Here is a 14895-nt window from a genome sequence, read left to right as displayed (position 1 = left end):
CACAATGTGCAGGTTAGTTACGTATGTATACATGTGCCATGCTGGTGTGCTGCACCCATTAACTTGCCATTTAGCATTAGGTATATCTCCTAATGCTATCCCTCCCCCCTCCCCCCACCCCACAACAGTCCCCATATTCTTTCTACTTCTATCTGTTAAAGGTAATTACACGGAAAGAGAAAGAGGAACGTGGAAAGTGGGTGGCCTGCTACATGGACAGTTTTTATTTAACACACACTTACCACAGTCTAAGCACTCTACACATGTTAAATCACTTAAACGTTATAATAACTAGCAGTAAAGCACTAATTATCATCTGAGTTTTATGTGTGACAAAAGTAGGTCACAGAAAGGCTAAGTGACTTGCCCAAGGTTCACATGGCTAAATAGGAGGCAGATCTGGGGTTGGAACCCCGGCAATCTGATTCACACTAGAGTCTGAGATGCCTCTCCACTGTTAAATAGGATTAGGACCAAATAACATCAGATAACAGTAAACCCCATTCTTTACCATGACATGATACTATGTTAAGGGTTTTCATGTACTTTACAGAAAAGACTAGGAAGAATAACTTTGTGTGAGTCTTTTAATCAAGACAAATTTTTTAAAGCAAGGATTGTGCGAGGCTGTGTTATTCAATATGGTAGTCATATGTGGCTATTTTAATTAAATAAAACAAAAAATTCAGTCCCTTAGCTGCACTAGCCACATTTCATGTGCTCAGTAGCCAAATGTAACTGATTGCTTCTATAAAGCAGCTTCTCAAACATTTCCATCACTACAACGAGTTCTATTTGACACCACTGGCAATGTGGCAACAATCTTAGTTAGGAAAAAACTCATGACTCAAATGGGGAAATAAAAAGAAAAATCTTATTCACTAATGGAGGCATCAAGATTTATATACCTCAGACAAAAAACAACAACAACAACAAAAAAAACAAAAATAGATTTATATACCTATAGAAATCCACAAACCTAAAGGCAGAAACACAAGAGTACATAACAGCACTGTGGGGGTGTATTATAAAAACAGTAATCCACAAATATATAATGTTCTATTTCTAAACCAAGGAAAAGGCAACATGTAATGATGTGAAATCTAATTATCAATACATTTACTACTGAAAGTTTCTTGGTAAAAATTATAGTATTCAACAATGTATCAATTAGTTTTAGGAGAAAAGTGCTAATGAAAGACATAAAAGAAACAAAACTTCAAAGAAATTTGACTATTTTGAATGTCAAAGGAAGAAAACTTATTTAGCCTCAATTTAAAAATGTCAAAAACATATCAGGAAAAAAACTCTGACACGTGATTAAGAACACAGAGTAGAGATCAACAGCATTTGGAAGACCTGAAAATAAATAGTCTAATAGCATAATGATGCCAAGGAGGAACAAAAGGGAATGCATATTTTTCCAAAGCTAGTAGGGTGTTCTCTAACGTGGCTCATTTTTTGAAGGACATAAAACAAAGACAAATATAAAAAGAAAAGTGCATGAGCTTGTACACATAGAATTAATCTGATCCTCGAAATAAACTGAAATCTGTAAAAAGAACAGAAGGGGCTTTTAAGAGCCATATATTGATCATGAAGAATGAGAAAGAGCAGGTCCAATGCTTGGAACAGATGATGTAACATTAACAGATTTTAGAGAAAAAGCAGGATTATTGTTCAATAGCTATCATTTTTATCTTGTCCATAAAACTATAAAAGGAAAAACAACATAATTAAGACAAAATTGAAAACTAAGACAGGTAAGATAACTGCATTAAGGCAGTTTAAAATCTCAAGGCTCTGGATAATTACATCTCAGGGTACTGGAAGAACCAAAAGATGTAGTCAAAAATCAGTCAGCAATATTTGAGAAACGGAAATGAAAAATTGTAGAAGTATCTCAGCAATATTTGAGAAACCGAAATGAAAAACTGTAGAAGTATCAGTATAACAGTGAAAGGTAAATTATACTATTTCTAAAAAGGAGAAAAAAGTAGACGGGTAAAATTATCATCAGTCTCCAGCAAAATTCTAAGTCTTTATAGAGCCAACAAAAAAAATGCAGTGTAGGAGCTGGTGCTACTGCATCACTATTAGAAATCAAAGTTTAAAAATTTATTATAAACTATTTCACTTTCTAGTAAATTAGAAGATTGGAATACATATATCTTCTATATCTTTACTTGAGCAAAGTATATGACAGTCTATTCTTGCAGCCAAGACAGATAAATACAGGCTGAATCAAAACAAAATTAGGAGGGAAAAAAGTCTCTTCAACAAATGGTGCTGGAACGACTAGACATCTATATGCAGAAGAATGAGCTGAAGCCCTATTTCATAACATATACAAAAATTAACCCAAAGCAAAGACCAACATGTAAGAGCAAAAACTATAAAGCTCTTAGAAGAAAACAGAGATAAATCTTCATTACATTGAATTTGCCAATGAATTCTTAAATATGACACCAAAAGCACAAATAACAAAAGAAAAAATAGATTAAAATATGGCTATAATTTAAAACAAAAAAGAAAAATAGGTTTTGGCAAGGATGTGGAGAGACTGAAACCTTCACACCCTGCTAGTACAAACGCTAGTGAGAACATAAATTGTTCAACTGCTGTAGAAAACAGCTTGGCAGTTCCTCAAAAAGTTAAATATAGAATTAACGTATGACCCAACAATTCCACTTGTTTATATATATGATTTCTTTTCAAAAGAATTGAAAACAGGTACTCAAATACGTGTACACGTATGTTCACAGCAGCACTATCCACAATAGCTAAAAGGTGGAAACAGTCTGAATGTCCATCAACTGATGAATGTATAAAACGTGGCATATCCATATAGTATTATTATAAATTGGAATATACAATATGGAACATGTATATGGAATATTATTCAGCCATAAAAAGGAATGAAGTACTGATGCATGGTACAACATGAATGAACCTTGAAAACATTATGCTAAGTGAAAAAAGGTACCCACGCAAGGTCACAATATTGTATGATTTCATTTATATGAAGGCAAATACTTAAGAGATAGAAAGCAGATCAGCAGCGGCCAGGGATTAGGGGAAGAAAGAACGTGGAATGACTGCTTAACAAGTACTGTGTTTTCTTTTGGGATGCTGAAAATACTGGAACTAAATAGAGATGATGGTTGCACAATATTGAGGATGTACTAGAAGCCACTGAACTGTACACTTTTAAATGCTTAATTTTATGTTATATGAATTTTACCTCAATAAATAAACGAAATCAGGTAGATTTATACATGAATACGACACAGTACATTCTCACAACCGCAATCTCCATTCCAGTTTGAGAATCACCAATTAGCTCACAGCACTCTATGATTCTAATTTCTGCTGAGTTATTTGATATCAGTAGAAAATTAACATTGACAGAATTAAATTCCTAAGGATAAGAAATAGCAAATACGCTTCTATTTTACCACCTTTGTAAAAAGACCAGAAAGAATAAAAGTTGTATGTAATTACACAAAGTGTTCATGTTTAGAATCACAGAAGATGAAGACAGTATGTCTTACTTTACACAGTTCAAAAACCTATTTCAAAGATTAAGTAGCTTTTAAGAGGTTAATTATCTATGTAAATTACATATTCCATGCTTAAATTAATACTGAACTACAATAAAAATCTGGTTTAAAACTTACCGTAACTGATTAGAGAAGTCATCCTCTACATTGTCATCATCCCAATTATCCTCCCAGACATGTGCATCTTCATCTTCATCTAAGCCAGCCCAGTCTAAAAATAGAAACAGACGCTGTCTAAATATTTCTCATACATTATTTCCACAATTACAAAAACTTTGAAAAGCTTGCTACTGAACACTCACAACTCAAAAACAGCTAAAACCATATCTATGAAAAATGGTATCTTCCTTATATCTGAGCTTATGCTGTCTAGTTCTCTCAATTCTTGAGTGTGCAGATAATCTAAAACAGAAGTTAATACAAAAAATTCTACTTGCCATGAAAACTTACAATTTCAGGAGGATATTTACTTTACTGATTTTTCTTTGAACTCATTTTTAGAAGGTCGGCTTCATAATCTTTCAAAACACAACACCAACAATCCTAAAGCAAGTTGAGTGGCAGGAAGATACCAGTGTGAAATTCAAAATTGCAAAACATAAGGATAACTTATATACAAATATTTAAAAGTAAACCAAACTGTAAGCCACCACTAGTATCTGCCTAATATAACTGATACAAAATTTATATTTTTAAAGGAAGAATAAACATAAATATGCATAAAGAAGAATATTGTAGTTTTTAGTTTTCTAGATTTTCTTCCTCCCTTTGGTAGTGGTAGAGGGGAGGTTTAGATTGAGATTTCAGCTTTTGTTGAGAATGGTGAGAAAGTACATATGTATTACCACTATTCTCCCACCTCAAATCTCAAGCTCTAAATATGCTATGTGGGTTGAGCCTGGAAATAGAAATTATCTATTTGATAGTTATTTTAAAGAGTCTTTATAAAGATGTCTAATGGAGTTTTATGTTACAAAAAATAATTTAAATAAAGACTAGATACTATGTTCTCGAGTAAAGGGGGTGACATAACTCAAAATCACAACAGAACTGTTTCAAGGTTCTAAGACAACAAGCAGATTCTACTCAGCTTGAACCACTTCCAAATAACCAGCTTCCTAAACTGTTAAGTAGGTTGCTTCCATCTGCATTGGTCCCTAAAAAGGAAATAATCATGTATCAAAAGATTCAAGCCAGAAATATAAAATAACATTTTACACTTTTCTGCTAACCTTGTAAGTCTTTGAAAAATACTGTAGAGCCTTATCTTTTAAAGCAACTATCTTTTAAGAAACAAAATTTTTCATCTAATTATGATTTGATTCAAAATGTTATTTCAATAGTTATTAAGTGATGTCTTCAAGTTGACTTTACTTCTTTTAACTTAGAGATGGGAAAAATATTTAAGAATGGTACAATTTTTTTAGTTTATAAAGTTAAACTCTGATGATCATTTACAACAAAGATAAAGCATCTCTCCCTCTTCTAATAACCATCTTACACTATTTTAATGGCAGGGAAAGGAAAGGAAAAAGTAGAGACAAAGTCCCAGGAAAAAGGAACTGGCTCATGAAGAGGGGGAAAAAGAATACTGTGAGCAACATTTTAGGTAGAACATATAAAAAAGATTCATAACAATACCTCTATAGTTCTTTGGTATTACTATACAGTACTTCATAGTTATGACACTACTGAGTAAACAAAGATGAAAGAGCTGGCCAAATTCTTCGTTAATTATCTGATAAATCTAGATAATTATCTTAAGCAGTAAGAAGCACTGATGTCTATGTAATAGCATACCATCCTTCCAATTATCATAGATGAGGAATCTGAGAAATAACCTCTTTTCTATTACAACTTATTAAGCAGTTAAAATTAATATGAGCACTATTAAGAAAAACAGTGCTAACACTGACAAACCAGAATCTATTTTGGATGGATATTTTAAAGAGTATATTAACCTGGATTATGTACTTAACTATATTACATAAAAAGCTTATGTGATAGGGTATAATGCCCCAAAATAGTATGTCCAACACTTACAAATTCTCTATACTATACATACATGTTACAATATACGTAAGTTACAATATATACAAACTCTACTCAATGTATAACATGAAAAAGCTGTAACTATTGTAATCTCTGGGTTTAGCTGACATCTTCTTGGATCTCTGAACTGTGTTTTAATTTTCAACTCTAACACTACACTGACAACCAAGCAATTTTAATCACTCAGTTTTAAAGGGTTAACCCCAGAAATAGTTTTGAAAAGGACAAAATATAACCAAACAATGATAACCATGATACCTGATATACCTCATGTCTAATGCCATCCTTCAATATGTAGATGGCCTTATAAAGCATACACTTTGCCTTAAACACTAAATGCATTGCCAGAATTGTGATTAATCATGTAAATAACCACAGCTGTATTTACTTCAATGTATATGCCTCCAGATGTGTACTGGTTTAAAAAAAAAAAAAAAAAAACCTACATTTTAAAAAGTCAGAATTGGAAATAACCAGTAACAGATGCCTAATACATAAGTTTCTAGCAATTCTTATTTTAGACGTTGTCCCAAATTGGGCTTTCTTCACTTTGGCTAGTTGAGGATTACATCTGTAACTAGCTTTAAATTTAAAAAATCTGAGCTATCCAAGATCTCACACATACTTCACCTAAGTATCACCTTGACATTTAAGTACAAAAAAAATCTTCTCTCAACTTAGAAAATTCTTTTAATACTTACTTTCCCCTACTCTGCAACATACATTTTCAAATTTCTGAAAGGCATGAAATACAGCATTTTTGAGAAAAGTAAAAAGGAAATCCCACTCATACTAAATAGGGTTGCAAATGTTCTATTCTACACCAATTTTCAAGAGCATCAAATTCTTATTCCATAAAAATAAAGGTATTCTGAATATAAACAACCTAATCTCCAACCAAGTTTCTTCAAATACAAAACATGCAAGTATATACAGAACATTACATGAAAAGAAAAATACTAAATTGAACATTCACCATCTTAGGTGTGTGTAAAAGAGAAGAGCAATACTTACAAACAGCATCATTATACTCATGAGTATGATAATGAAGCCACACCATATCCAGTGATTCTGAGATAAATTTACAAGTGTTCCTGCTGAGGGTGTATGAAACAAATTATTTTTTTTTTCAAAATTTCACTCCTGTAGGTTATCATAATGCAAACACGCGTATACCCTGCAGATCTAATGTCTAGTCAGTGACTAAGAAATCAATACCTAGCACTGCACTTTACTACTATATTTTCTCTAACAAGGACCAAAACTGTTAGTGGAGAACTTCAAACAAAAAGCAAGTCATAAACAATGTTTTTATTGGCAGGGTGTTGGTGAGCTTTCAGTTGTGGCAAAGAGTCTAAAATAAAGGATCAAAATAACTTCATAATCATTCATAACTATTCTTACATTTTTTAAAAAGGAAACCCAAACCCAATTATTTTCATCAACAATTAAAAAAAATATAAGTCTGGCAGAATGGTTCCACTTTGTTGGTTCTCTTTGTTGATTTGGGATTTTTTTTACTTTAAGTTCTGGGATAGATGTGCAGAACGTGCAGGTTTGTTACATAGGTCTACATGTACCACAGTCAGTGGTTTGCTGCACCCATCAACCCATCATCTAGGTTTTAAGTCCCACATGGATTACGTATTTCTCCTAATGCCATCCCTCCCCTTGCCCCCCACCCCCTGACAGTCCCAGGTGTGTGATGTTCCCCTTCCTGTGTCTACTATGTGTTCTCATTGTTCAACTTCCACTTATGAGTGAGAACATGCGGTGTTTGGTTTTCTGTTCTTGTGTTAGTTTGTTGACAATGATGGTTTCCAGCTTCATCCGTGTCCCTGCAAAGGACAAGAACCCATCCTTTTTTATGGCTGCATAGTATTGCACAGTGTATACGTGCCACCTTTTCTTTAACCAGTCTATCATTGACGGCCATTTGGATTGGTTCCAAGTCTTTGCTATTGTGAATAGTGCTTCAATAAACATGTATGTGCATGTGTCTTTATAGTAGAATGATTTATAATCTTTTGGGTATAACCCAGTAATGGGATTGCTGGGTCAAATGGTTATTTCTAGTTCTAGATCCTTGAGGAATCGCCACACTGTCTTCCACAATGGTTGAACTAATTTACACTCCCACCAACAGTGTAAAAGCGTTCCTACTTCTCCACATCCTCTCCAGCATAAATTTTTAAAAATGTATTTTTCTTTGGCTTCCTGAACCTGGTAGATTTGTGGTTTTATTTTTAATTCCATAAAATTTACAAAAGCCATTACTCTCATCTTTTCCAAGCCCTCATGCCCTAGATTCATCTCATCTTGGTACCCTCATTCTGATCTACCCTTCACATTACTGAGTCAAGGGTATCCAATCTCAACTCCACCATGCATATTCTTAGACATGCATGGGCAAAATCACAACCCCAGATTTCTTCTTATTCTCAACACCCCATATCAAACTAGTTGCTAATGCTTCATCACTTCTACCTCCCTTACTATTGTAGCATCATTCTCTTCACTTCATTTCTAATAATAACTTATTTCGCCCTTAGTCCTCACCTGAGTTATTTCGACAATTTGCTAATTAACCTCCCTGACTCTGGTCTTTCTATCTTTTCAAATTAATTCTGCTGGGTTAATGTTTCAGCATATTGCCTAAAGGAAACTTACACATATCACTGTCATAAGCAAAACAAACATTTTAAAAACCACTTCTCATCTACTTAAGGATTAAGTCCAAACTGGTCAGAGGCTTAAAGCTTTCCATGCTTAGGCCGCAAACCACCTGCATTTACAACTACTATTTCACAAGCAATACAATATACATACACATTTATTTTTTCACTTCAAAGCACCTACACCTTTTCCCTTCTTTTGAAAACCCCTTTCCTACATTTCTTTTGAAAGCCCTGTTCAAAGGTTGCTACCTCGCACTGTACATAACTGGAAGTAATCTGTTTCTTTTGAACTGCTGTTGCACTTTACTATCAGTTGAAGGAAACCAAATTACATCTTACCCAGAAGCCCAACAGGTAAGCGAAACAAAGGCAACGTTGCTCTGGTTTAATTGGGGGTAGGGAGAAAAGGGCTTGGAGTCCCACCCCAGGATAAGCACTTCCAAAATACTAAAGCACTCTAGCTTGGTGTTAAAACCACTGATTCTTCTCTCCCTTGACAACTACTACTAAGTTCAAAGACAAATATCTACAGAAGTCAAATTTGCTTCAAGACAGCCTCTAATTAACTGTGACCTTGGGTAAATTAAATTTTACTGATCCCCAGGTATAAAACTTATACCTCAAAGAGCTATGAAGACTCAATGACATTGTGTATGTAAAGCACTTAGTACTGATAAATGGCAGCTAATACCATTCTCTCTGTACTTTTCAGTACCAGATTTATAGGCAACACTCAACAAATATATGTCAAATGAATAAATCCTTTATTACATGCTAATCACTGAAAAGGCAATTTGTGGGATGAGAGAGGTGAGTAAAGAAACATGTCCTAGAATATAAACAATACAATTTCCACCAAACATTACACGTACACCAGCGTACACAACCAGACAAAGGATAAGGATATTTGGTAAATTTTAAATACTTATGAAGAAGAGTACAGTCATCCCTTGGTATACTCGGGGTACTTGTTCCAGGACAGCCCAAGTATACCCAAATCTATGCATACTCAGTTCCCATGGTTAGCCGAGTGGTAGTCAGCCCTCTGTGCAGGTGGGTTCCATATCCCGTGAATATCGTATTTCCTTTTCCCATTTAGTTGAAAAAAATCTGTGTATAAATGGACCCTCACACTTCAAACCATGTTGTTAAAGGGTCAACTGTATACAGTTTCTGAAACTTTTATTTTCCTCTCAGTGTTTTCACAGTTCATCACATCTTTCAATGAGTAATGTTTAACAAACAAGTAGTAACATTAGACACTACTTAAACCACAATTGCTTACTGCTTGCTCATTCCATAGAACCAATGAAATAGCTAACCAAATAGTTTTTCAAAGAGTTTTTCAGTGTTTAATATCCTGGTTCACACCTCTCACTATCCCTTCCCAAGCACCAGCATCTTGATTTGGGGGTTTTTCATTCCAATCTGTATGTACCCCTAAATAATGTATGTTACTATTTTATGTGTCTATGAATAACCACATTATTGTTTAAGTACTTGTGGAAAAACATTTAATGGCAATTTTTTTTAATTTACAAGTTTCTAATACTGCAAAATAAATCAATTATCAAATAACTCACAAATTTAACAAGCTTAATTTTGAATATATTCAAAATTACTAAATACATGTCAGACATAGCTCAAATTCTAAATAAATATTAAACGTCATCCAAAATCCAAACTCCTAAGTACATTAGAGGGGAGAGAAAAAAGGAGACTAACGTTTACTGAATACTAACTTTGTGCCAGACTCTGTTTACATATTATCATTGTTCTGGACTAAATCTTTGTACCCCGGCCCCACCAAACCCCCCCAAAAATTATTATGTTGAAGCCCTCATCCTCAATATGATGGTATTCGGGAGGTAATCAGGATCGAATGAGGTCTTGAGGGTAGGGCTCCCATGATGGGATTAGTGCCTTAAGAGATACCAGAGAGCATATGCACTCTTTCATTCTGCCACAAGAGAACACAGCACAAAGGCAGCCTTGTGCAAGGCAGGAAGAGTGGCCTCACCAAGAATTGTAACGACCTACACTTTAATCTTAGACTTCACAGCCTCCAGAATGGGTGAGAAAATAAATCTCTGATGTTTAAGCCACCCAGTCTATGGTATTTTGTTATGGCAGCCCAGGCCGACCATTACAATAATGTAATTCTTTCATGACTCTAATAAATATTATTAGCCATATATTACAGATAATGAAATTGAGGATTAAGATGGTAACAGCTCAGAGAAAAACATAATGATTAATCTTCCTTAAAAAAAATCAATCCAAATCAAAATGATACAATTTTATTTTTCATTCACGAGGTCAGTAATGACTAAAATGTTTACTATCTAGTATAGCAAGCTTATGAGGGAAAAGGTGAACTGTAGATGGAAACATAAATTGGCATAACCCTTCTCAAAGGCAATTTGAGAGTATCTGTCAAAATTTAAGATATGCCAGGTCTAAGATGAGGTGTCTAAGCCCAAGTAGAGCAAGGAGGGCATTCCTGGAGAGGGGCAGCATGGTGTGGTTGGTGTGTCAGAGCCTGGACAGAATGAAGAAGTCACCCACACTAGAGGACGGGAGGGTGGCCTGGCATAAAATGTGGAGCCCAAGTGGGGCGAGAAGGGCATCTGTTGGGGGCAGCAAAGATTGGTTAGGAAGGGGGATGACCAAATAGTCAATACATTGAAGATAACAGAAGCCAGGTTTCTCACTACTGGAGAAGGGAATAACAAATGTAGAAAGGGAAAAAACTAGAATGAATCCAGTGGTGTTGAACTGCAAGTGGAGACATCTGTGTGAACCCACGGTTTTATACATACACACACACACACACTCCTGTACATCCCTAGTTCCTTCCACTTAGAGGGTGTGGGAGCAGGAATATCCCAAAAGCAATAAACATAAGCAAAGTGAAGACACTGCATTCCAAATACCATTCTCCACTAAAAAAAAATCACATTGGAGCAATGGCTGATTTCAGGTATAAAATTAGTTTGGAATACACCTTGTGCCAGAATGCTAGGAAATGCACAAAGAATAATGGAGACATGGCAAAAGGACACAGAAGATAGCTTGAAGGGGTTCTGCATGTTCAAATATGGGACAATCTGAGAATCCAAATAATAGTTACAAATTATAACCTACTGAGTCAGAATCCACTAGTCCACACTGCTATACATTTTTCAAAAGATGAACAAGTTACAAGTTTGATGATCACTGGAATACTGTATTTACATAGCTTCAAAGTCCCTCCCCCAAAACTGCCTATTAGGAAGGGAAAATTAGTAACATAACAATGGAAAGGCCTAACAAACCCCACCTTAATAGTGATTGAAGTGAACATCCCCAGTAATGGAACAAATGAGAATAATGTTCCACCTAAAAAGATGTCATAAGATCAGAGCACCAGGACTACAATGTAGAACTTCTATCATGAAGAAATAGGCACAGTTGAGGAATATTCTACAAAATATCTGGCCTGTAGTCTTCCAAAGTGTGAAAATCATGAAAATTAAAAGACAAACTGAGGAAATGCTCTAGACTAAGGAAGACTAAAGAGACATGACAAGATACTGTAACCCAGGATTCTATAGTAAGACATTATTGAGACAATGGGAGAAAGCTGAAAGGGATCTGTGGGTTAGATCATACAGGCTGAGTATCCCTTATTCAAAATGCTTGAGACCAGAAGTGTTTCAAATTTTGTATTTTTCTGAATTTTAAATACTTGCATTATATATTTACAACTGGGCATCCCAAATCCCCCAATCTGAAATTTCATGTTGGTACTCAGAAAGTTTAAGATTCTGGAGGATTTCAGATTTGGGATGCTCAACCTATAGTAATGCATCAGTGCATTAATTTCCTGATTTTGACAGTTGTCTTGTGACTATGTCCTTGTAGGAAATACACATTAAAATACTCAGGAGTGATGGCCATCAGGTTGGCAACTTATTCACAAATCGTTTAGAGAAAAATGTTTGTACTGTATTTTCAACTATTCTGTAAGTTTGAGATTATTTCAAAATAAAAATTATATTATAAAAAAATGAGTCTGCCAATTCAATTTGGCAATTTCCTCTCTAGGAGTTTATCTTATAGATTAGCACACACACAAAAAGATGTAAACATATTCATTATCTGTAACAGAAAAAAGCAAAACAAAACACAAGCAACAAAAACCCTAAAGCTATAAGGTTATTCACTGCAGCATATTCCTTTTTTTTTTCTTTTGAAGGCCAGGTGCAGTGGCTCACCTGTAATCCCAGCACCTGGGAAGACTGGTGGGAAGACTGCTGAGGCCATTAGTTCAGTACCAGCCTGGGCAACATAGTGAGACCAAATCTCTACAAAAAATTTGAAAAAACACATTAGGTGAGGTGGCACATGCCTGTACTCCCAGCTACTAGGGAGGCTGAGACAGAGGATCACTGAATCCCAGGAGTTCAAGGCTGTAATAATCTGTGACAGCGCCACTGCACCCCAGCCTGGGTGACAGAGCACCAGAGCAAGACCTTGTCTCTTAAAAAAAAAAAAAAAAATACACACACACACACACACATATATATATAAAAGAACCAAAAAAAAAAACCCCTAATATCTATCAAGAAGGGACTAGTTAAATAGACTATTTAAGATGAACACAATGAGGGCATGAGGTAGATTTTCATATTGATGCAAAAATGTACCTGAGATACATTAATAAAAATCAAGTAGGAGGAAATAGTATATACCATACGTCTTCTGTTTGTGTATCTAAAGGATATATACAAACAAGTACAATTTATAAATACATTCTGGAAGGATACTAAAGAAAAAAACATTTAACGTTGGTTCTCACTGGGGCATAAATAACTTTTTTGGGGACTGGTAGAGGGAAACTGTGTTTTTACTTTTTAATTTATACTCTCATTAAGTTTAAATTTTTACCATAAGCAGTTACTTATACAATTATCCTATATAATATATTACAAAAATATTTTAAAGAGGAAGTTAAGTAACTAGCATGAGGTGACTAGCTGAAAGTTTATGAACAATAGATTTGAACTTAGGCCTAATCCTAGATTCATCATGCTTATTCTATCCTGGGGTTCAAAAACTTTCTTCTTGCACACAATTATCAAAAATAGACATTCAACAAGTACTCTTCAAATCATTATATAGATTACACATTTTTTCTTAAAATTTTTAGTAACATGAGTTCTCCATTTCTTGCTACCACTGTGTAACTAATTTAAATGTTTGATGGTTATGTCCACTATATTACATTTAATAATGCAAAAACAGCAAAAGCCCTTTTTGGCACTAGGTAAACTGACTAGCATGGTGTGTGACATTATCAATACTGGTCACATCTATCTTCTACATTTAAGTTTCTAAGGAATCCTCCTATTGAATGTTTAGTCCTGTTGGTATATGATGTTCACATAAATATTTCTCAAAAGCATTTTTCATAGGGCAGTTCTTCCTCATGCAGGCACAAATATAAAATCCTTGACCTCTACCCACTAAATGCTGGCAGTTTTTCTACACTCCTACCTGTCAAGTCAATGTGACATCCAAAAACACTCCCTTGGTTAAGAACCACTGTAAGATGTCATACTTTTTAAGGCACAGGTGATAGTGCCTCATTTATTCCAATGCTGGCAGCATTAGGGGATCACTAGTCTGTTGTCTGCCTCAACAGACAGATTCCCATCATAGCACTGTCTTATCCAGAAATTTCTCAAGGGGCCAGAGGGTGGGGAGGTGGGTAGTATTCTGCTCCTGATTTCTTCAGACTATATAGCAATTTCACCTGATACAGAAAAAGTATAGAATACTTAGTATAATATCACTCTTGTAAATGCTATTGCTGCTGCAGGCAAACTCAATTTCATTCTAAATATTCTAAAAAAGCTTCTCTCTCTCTCAAAAAAAAAAAACCTTTCAATTCTGGCACAGGAAGAGAATAAAAGAATCTAAATGGGCACTTGTTCTCTTCCCTCTTTTACTCAAATCCACATCTAACTGTCAGAGAAACTAATAAAAATATTTTTTAAAACTCTTTCAATAATTTGATATGAAAAAGTAGTCAAAGTTTTAAATAAATTAGGCTGGGCGCAGTGGCTCATGCCTGTAATCCCAGCACTTTGGGAGGCCGAGGCGGATCACGAGGTCAGGAGATCAAGACCATCCTGGCTAACACAGTGAAACCCCATCTTTACAAAAAAAATTAGCCGGGTGTGGTGACAGGCGCCTGTAGACTCAGCTACTAGGGAGGCTGAGGCAGGAGAATGGCGTGAACCCAGGAGGTGGAGCTTGTAGTGAGCCGAGATCGCGCCACTGCACTCCAGCCTGGGTGACAGAGCGAGACTCCGTCTCAAAAAAAAAAAAAAAGTTTTAAATAAATTATAGACTAGTTCCGTTTTTGACTCTATCACCACCAACCTGACCATATGATTTGAAAAACGAAATCTTCTCTAGATTTTTAAGTTGCCCTCTGGTCCTAGAATTCCAACAATTTCAAAGCTTCCAAAATCATATCAAAATCAATCACGCCCAGGACCCTGAATGTCTTCCTAATAAAGGCTGTTCTAAATCAGTTTAAGTAGTCAAGA

At 35.1% G+C, this 14895-nt stretch overlaps 1 protein-coding gene across 2 annotated transcripts in view; it reads right to left on the bottom strand.

The window, feature by feature from the left end:
- The window catches only part of SEM1 (SEM1 26S proteasome subunit), a 64100-nt gene that overhangs the window by 45345 nt on the left and 3860 nt on the right, over nt 1-14895 (bottom strand). For both annotated transcript variants that reach the window (XM_054495610.2, XM_054495611.2), the window contains exon 2: nt 3681-3774. In XM_054495610.2, the coding sequence (XP_054351585.1) occupies nt 3681-3774 (94 nt within the window). The remainder of the gene's footprint in view (nt 1-3680; nt 3775-14895) is intronic.

The sequence above is a fragment of the Pongo pygmaeus genome, chromosome 6 (assembly GCF_028885625.2).
Source record: "Pongo pygmaeus isolate AG05252 chromosome 6, NHGRI_mPonPyg2-v2.0_pri, whole genome shotgun sequence".
Taxonomy (NCBI): domain Eukaryota; kingdom Metazoa; phylum Chordata; class Mammalia; order Primates; family Hominidae; genus Pongo; species Pongo pygmaeus.
Note: the sequence above shows the minus strand (reverse complement) of the source record. Positions and strands in the feature narration are given on the sequence as shown.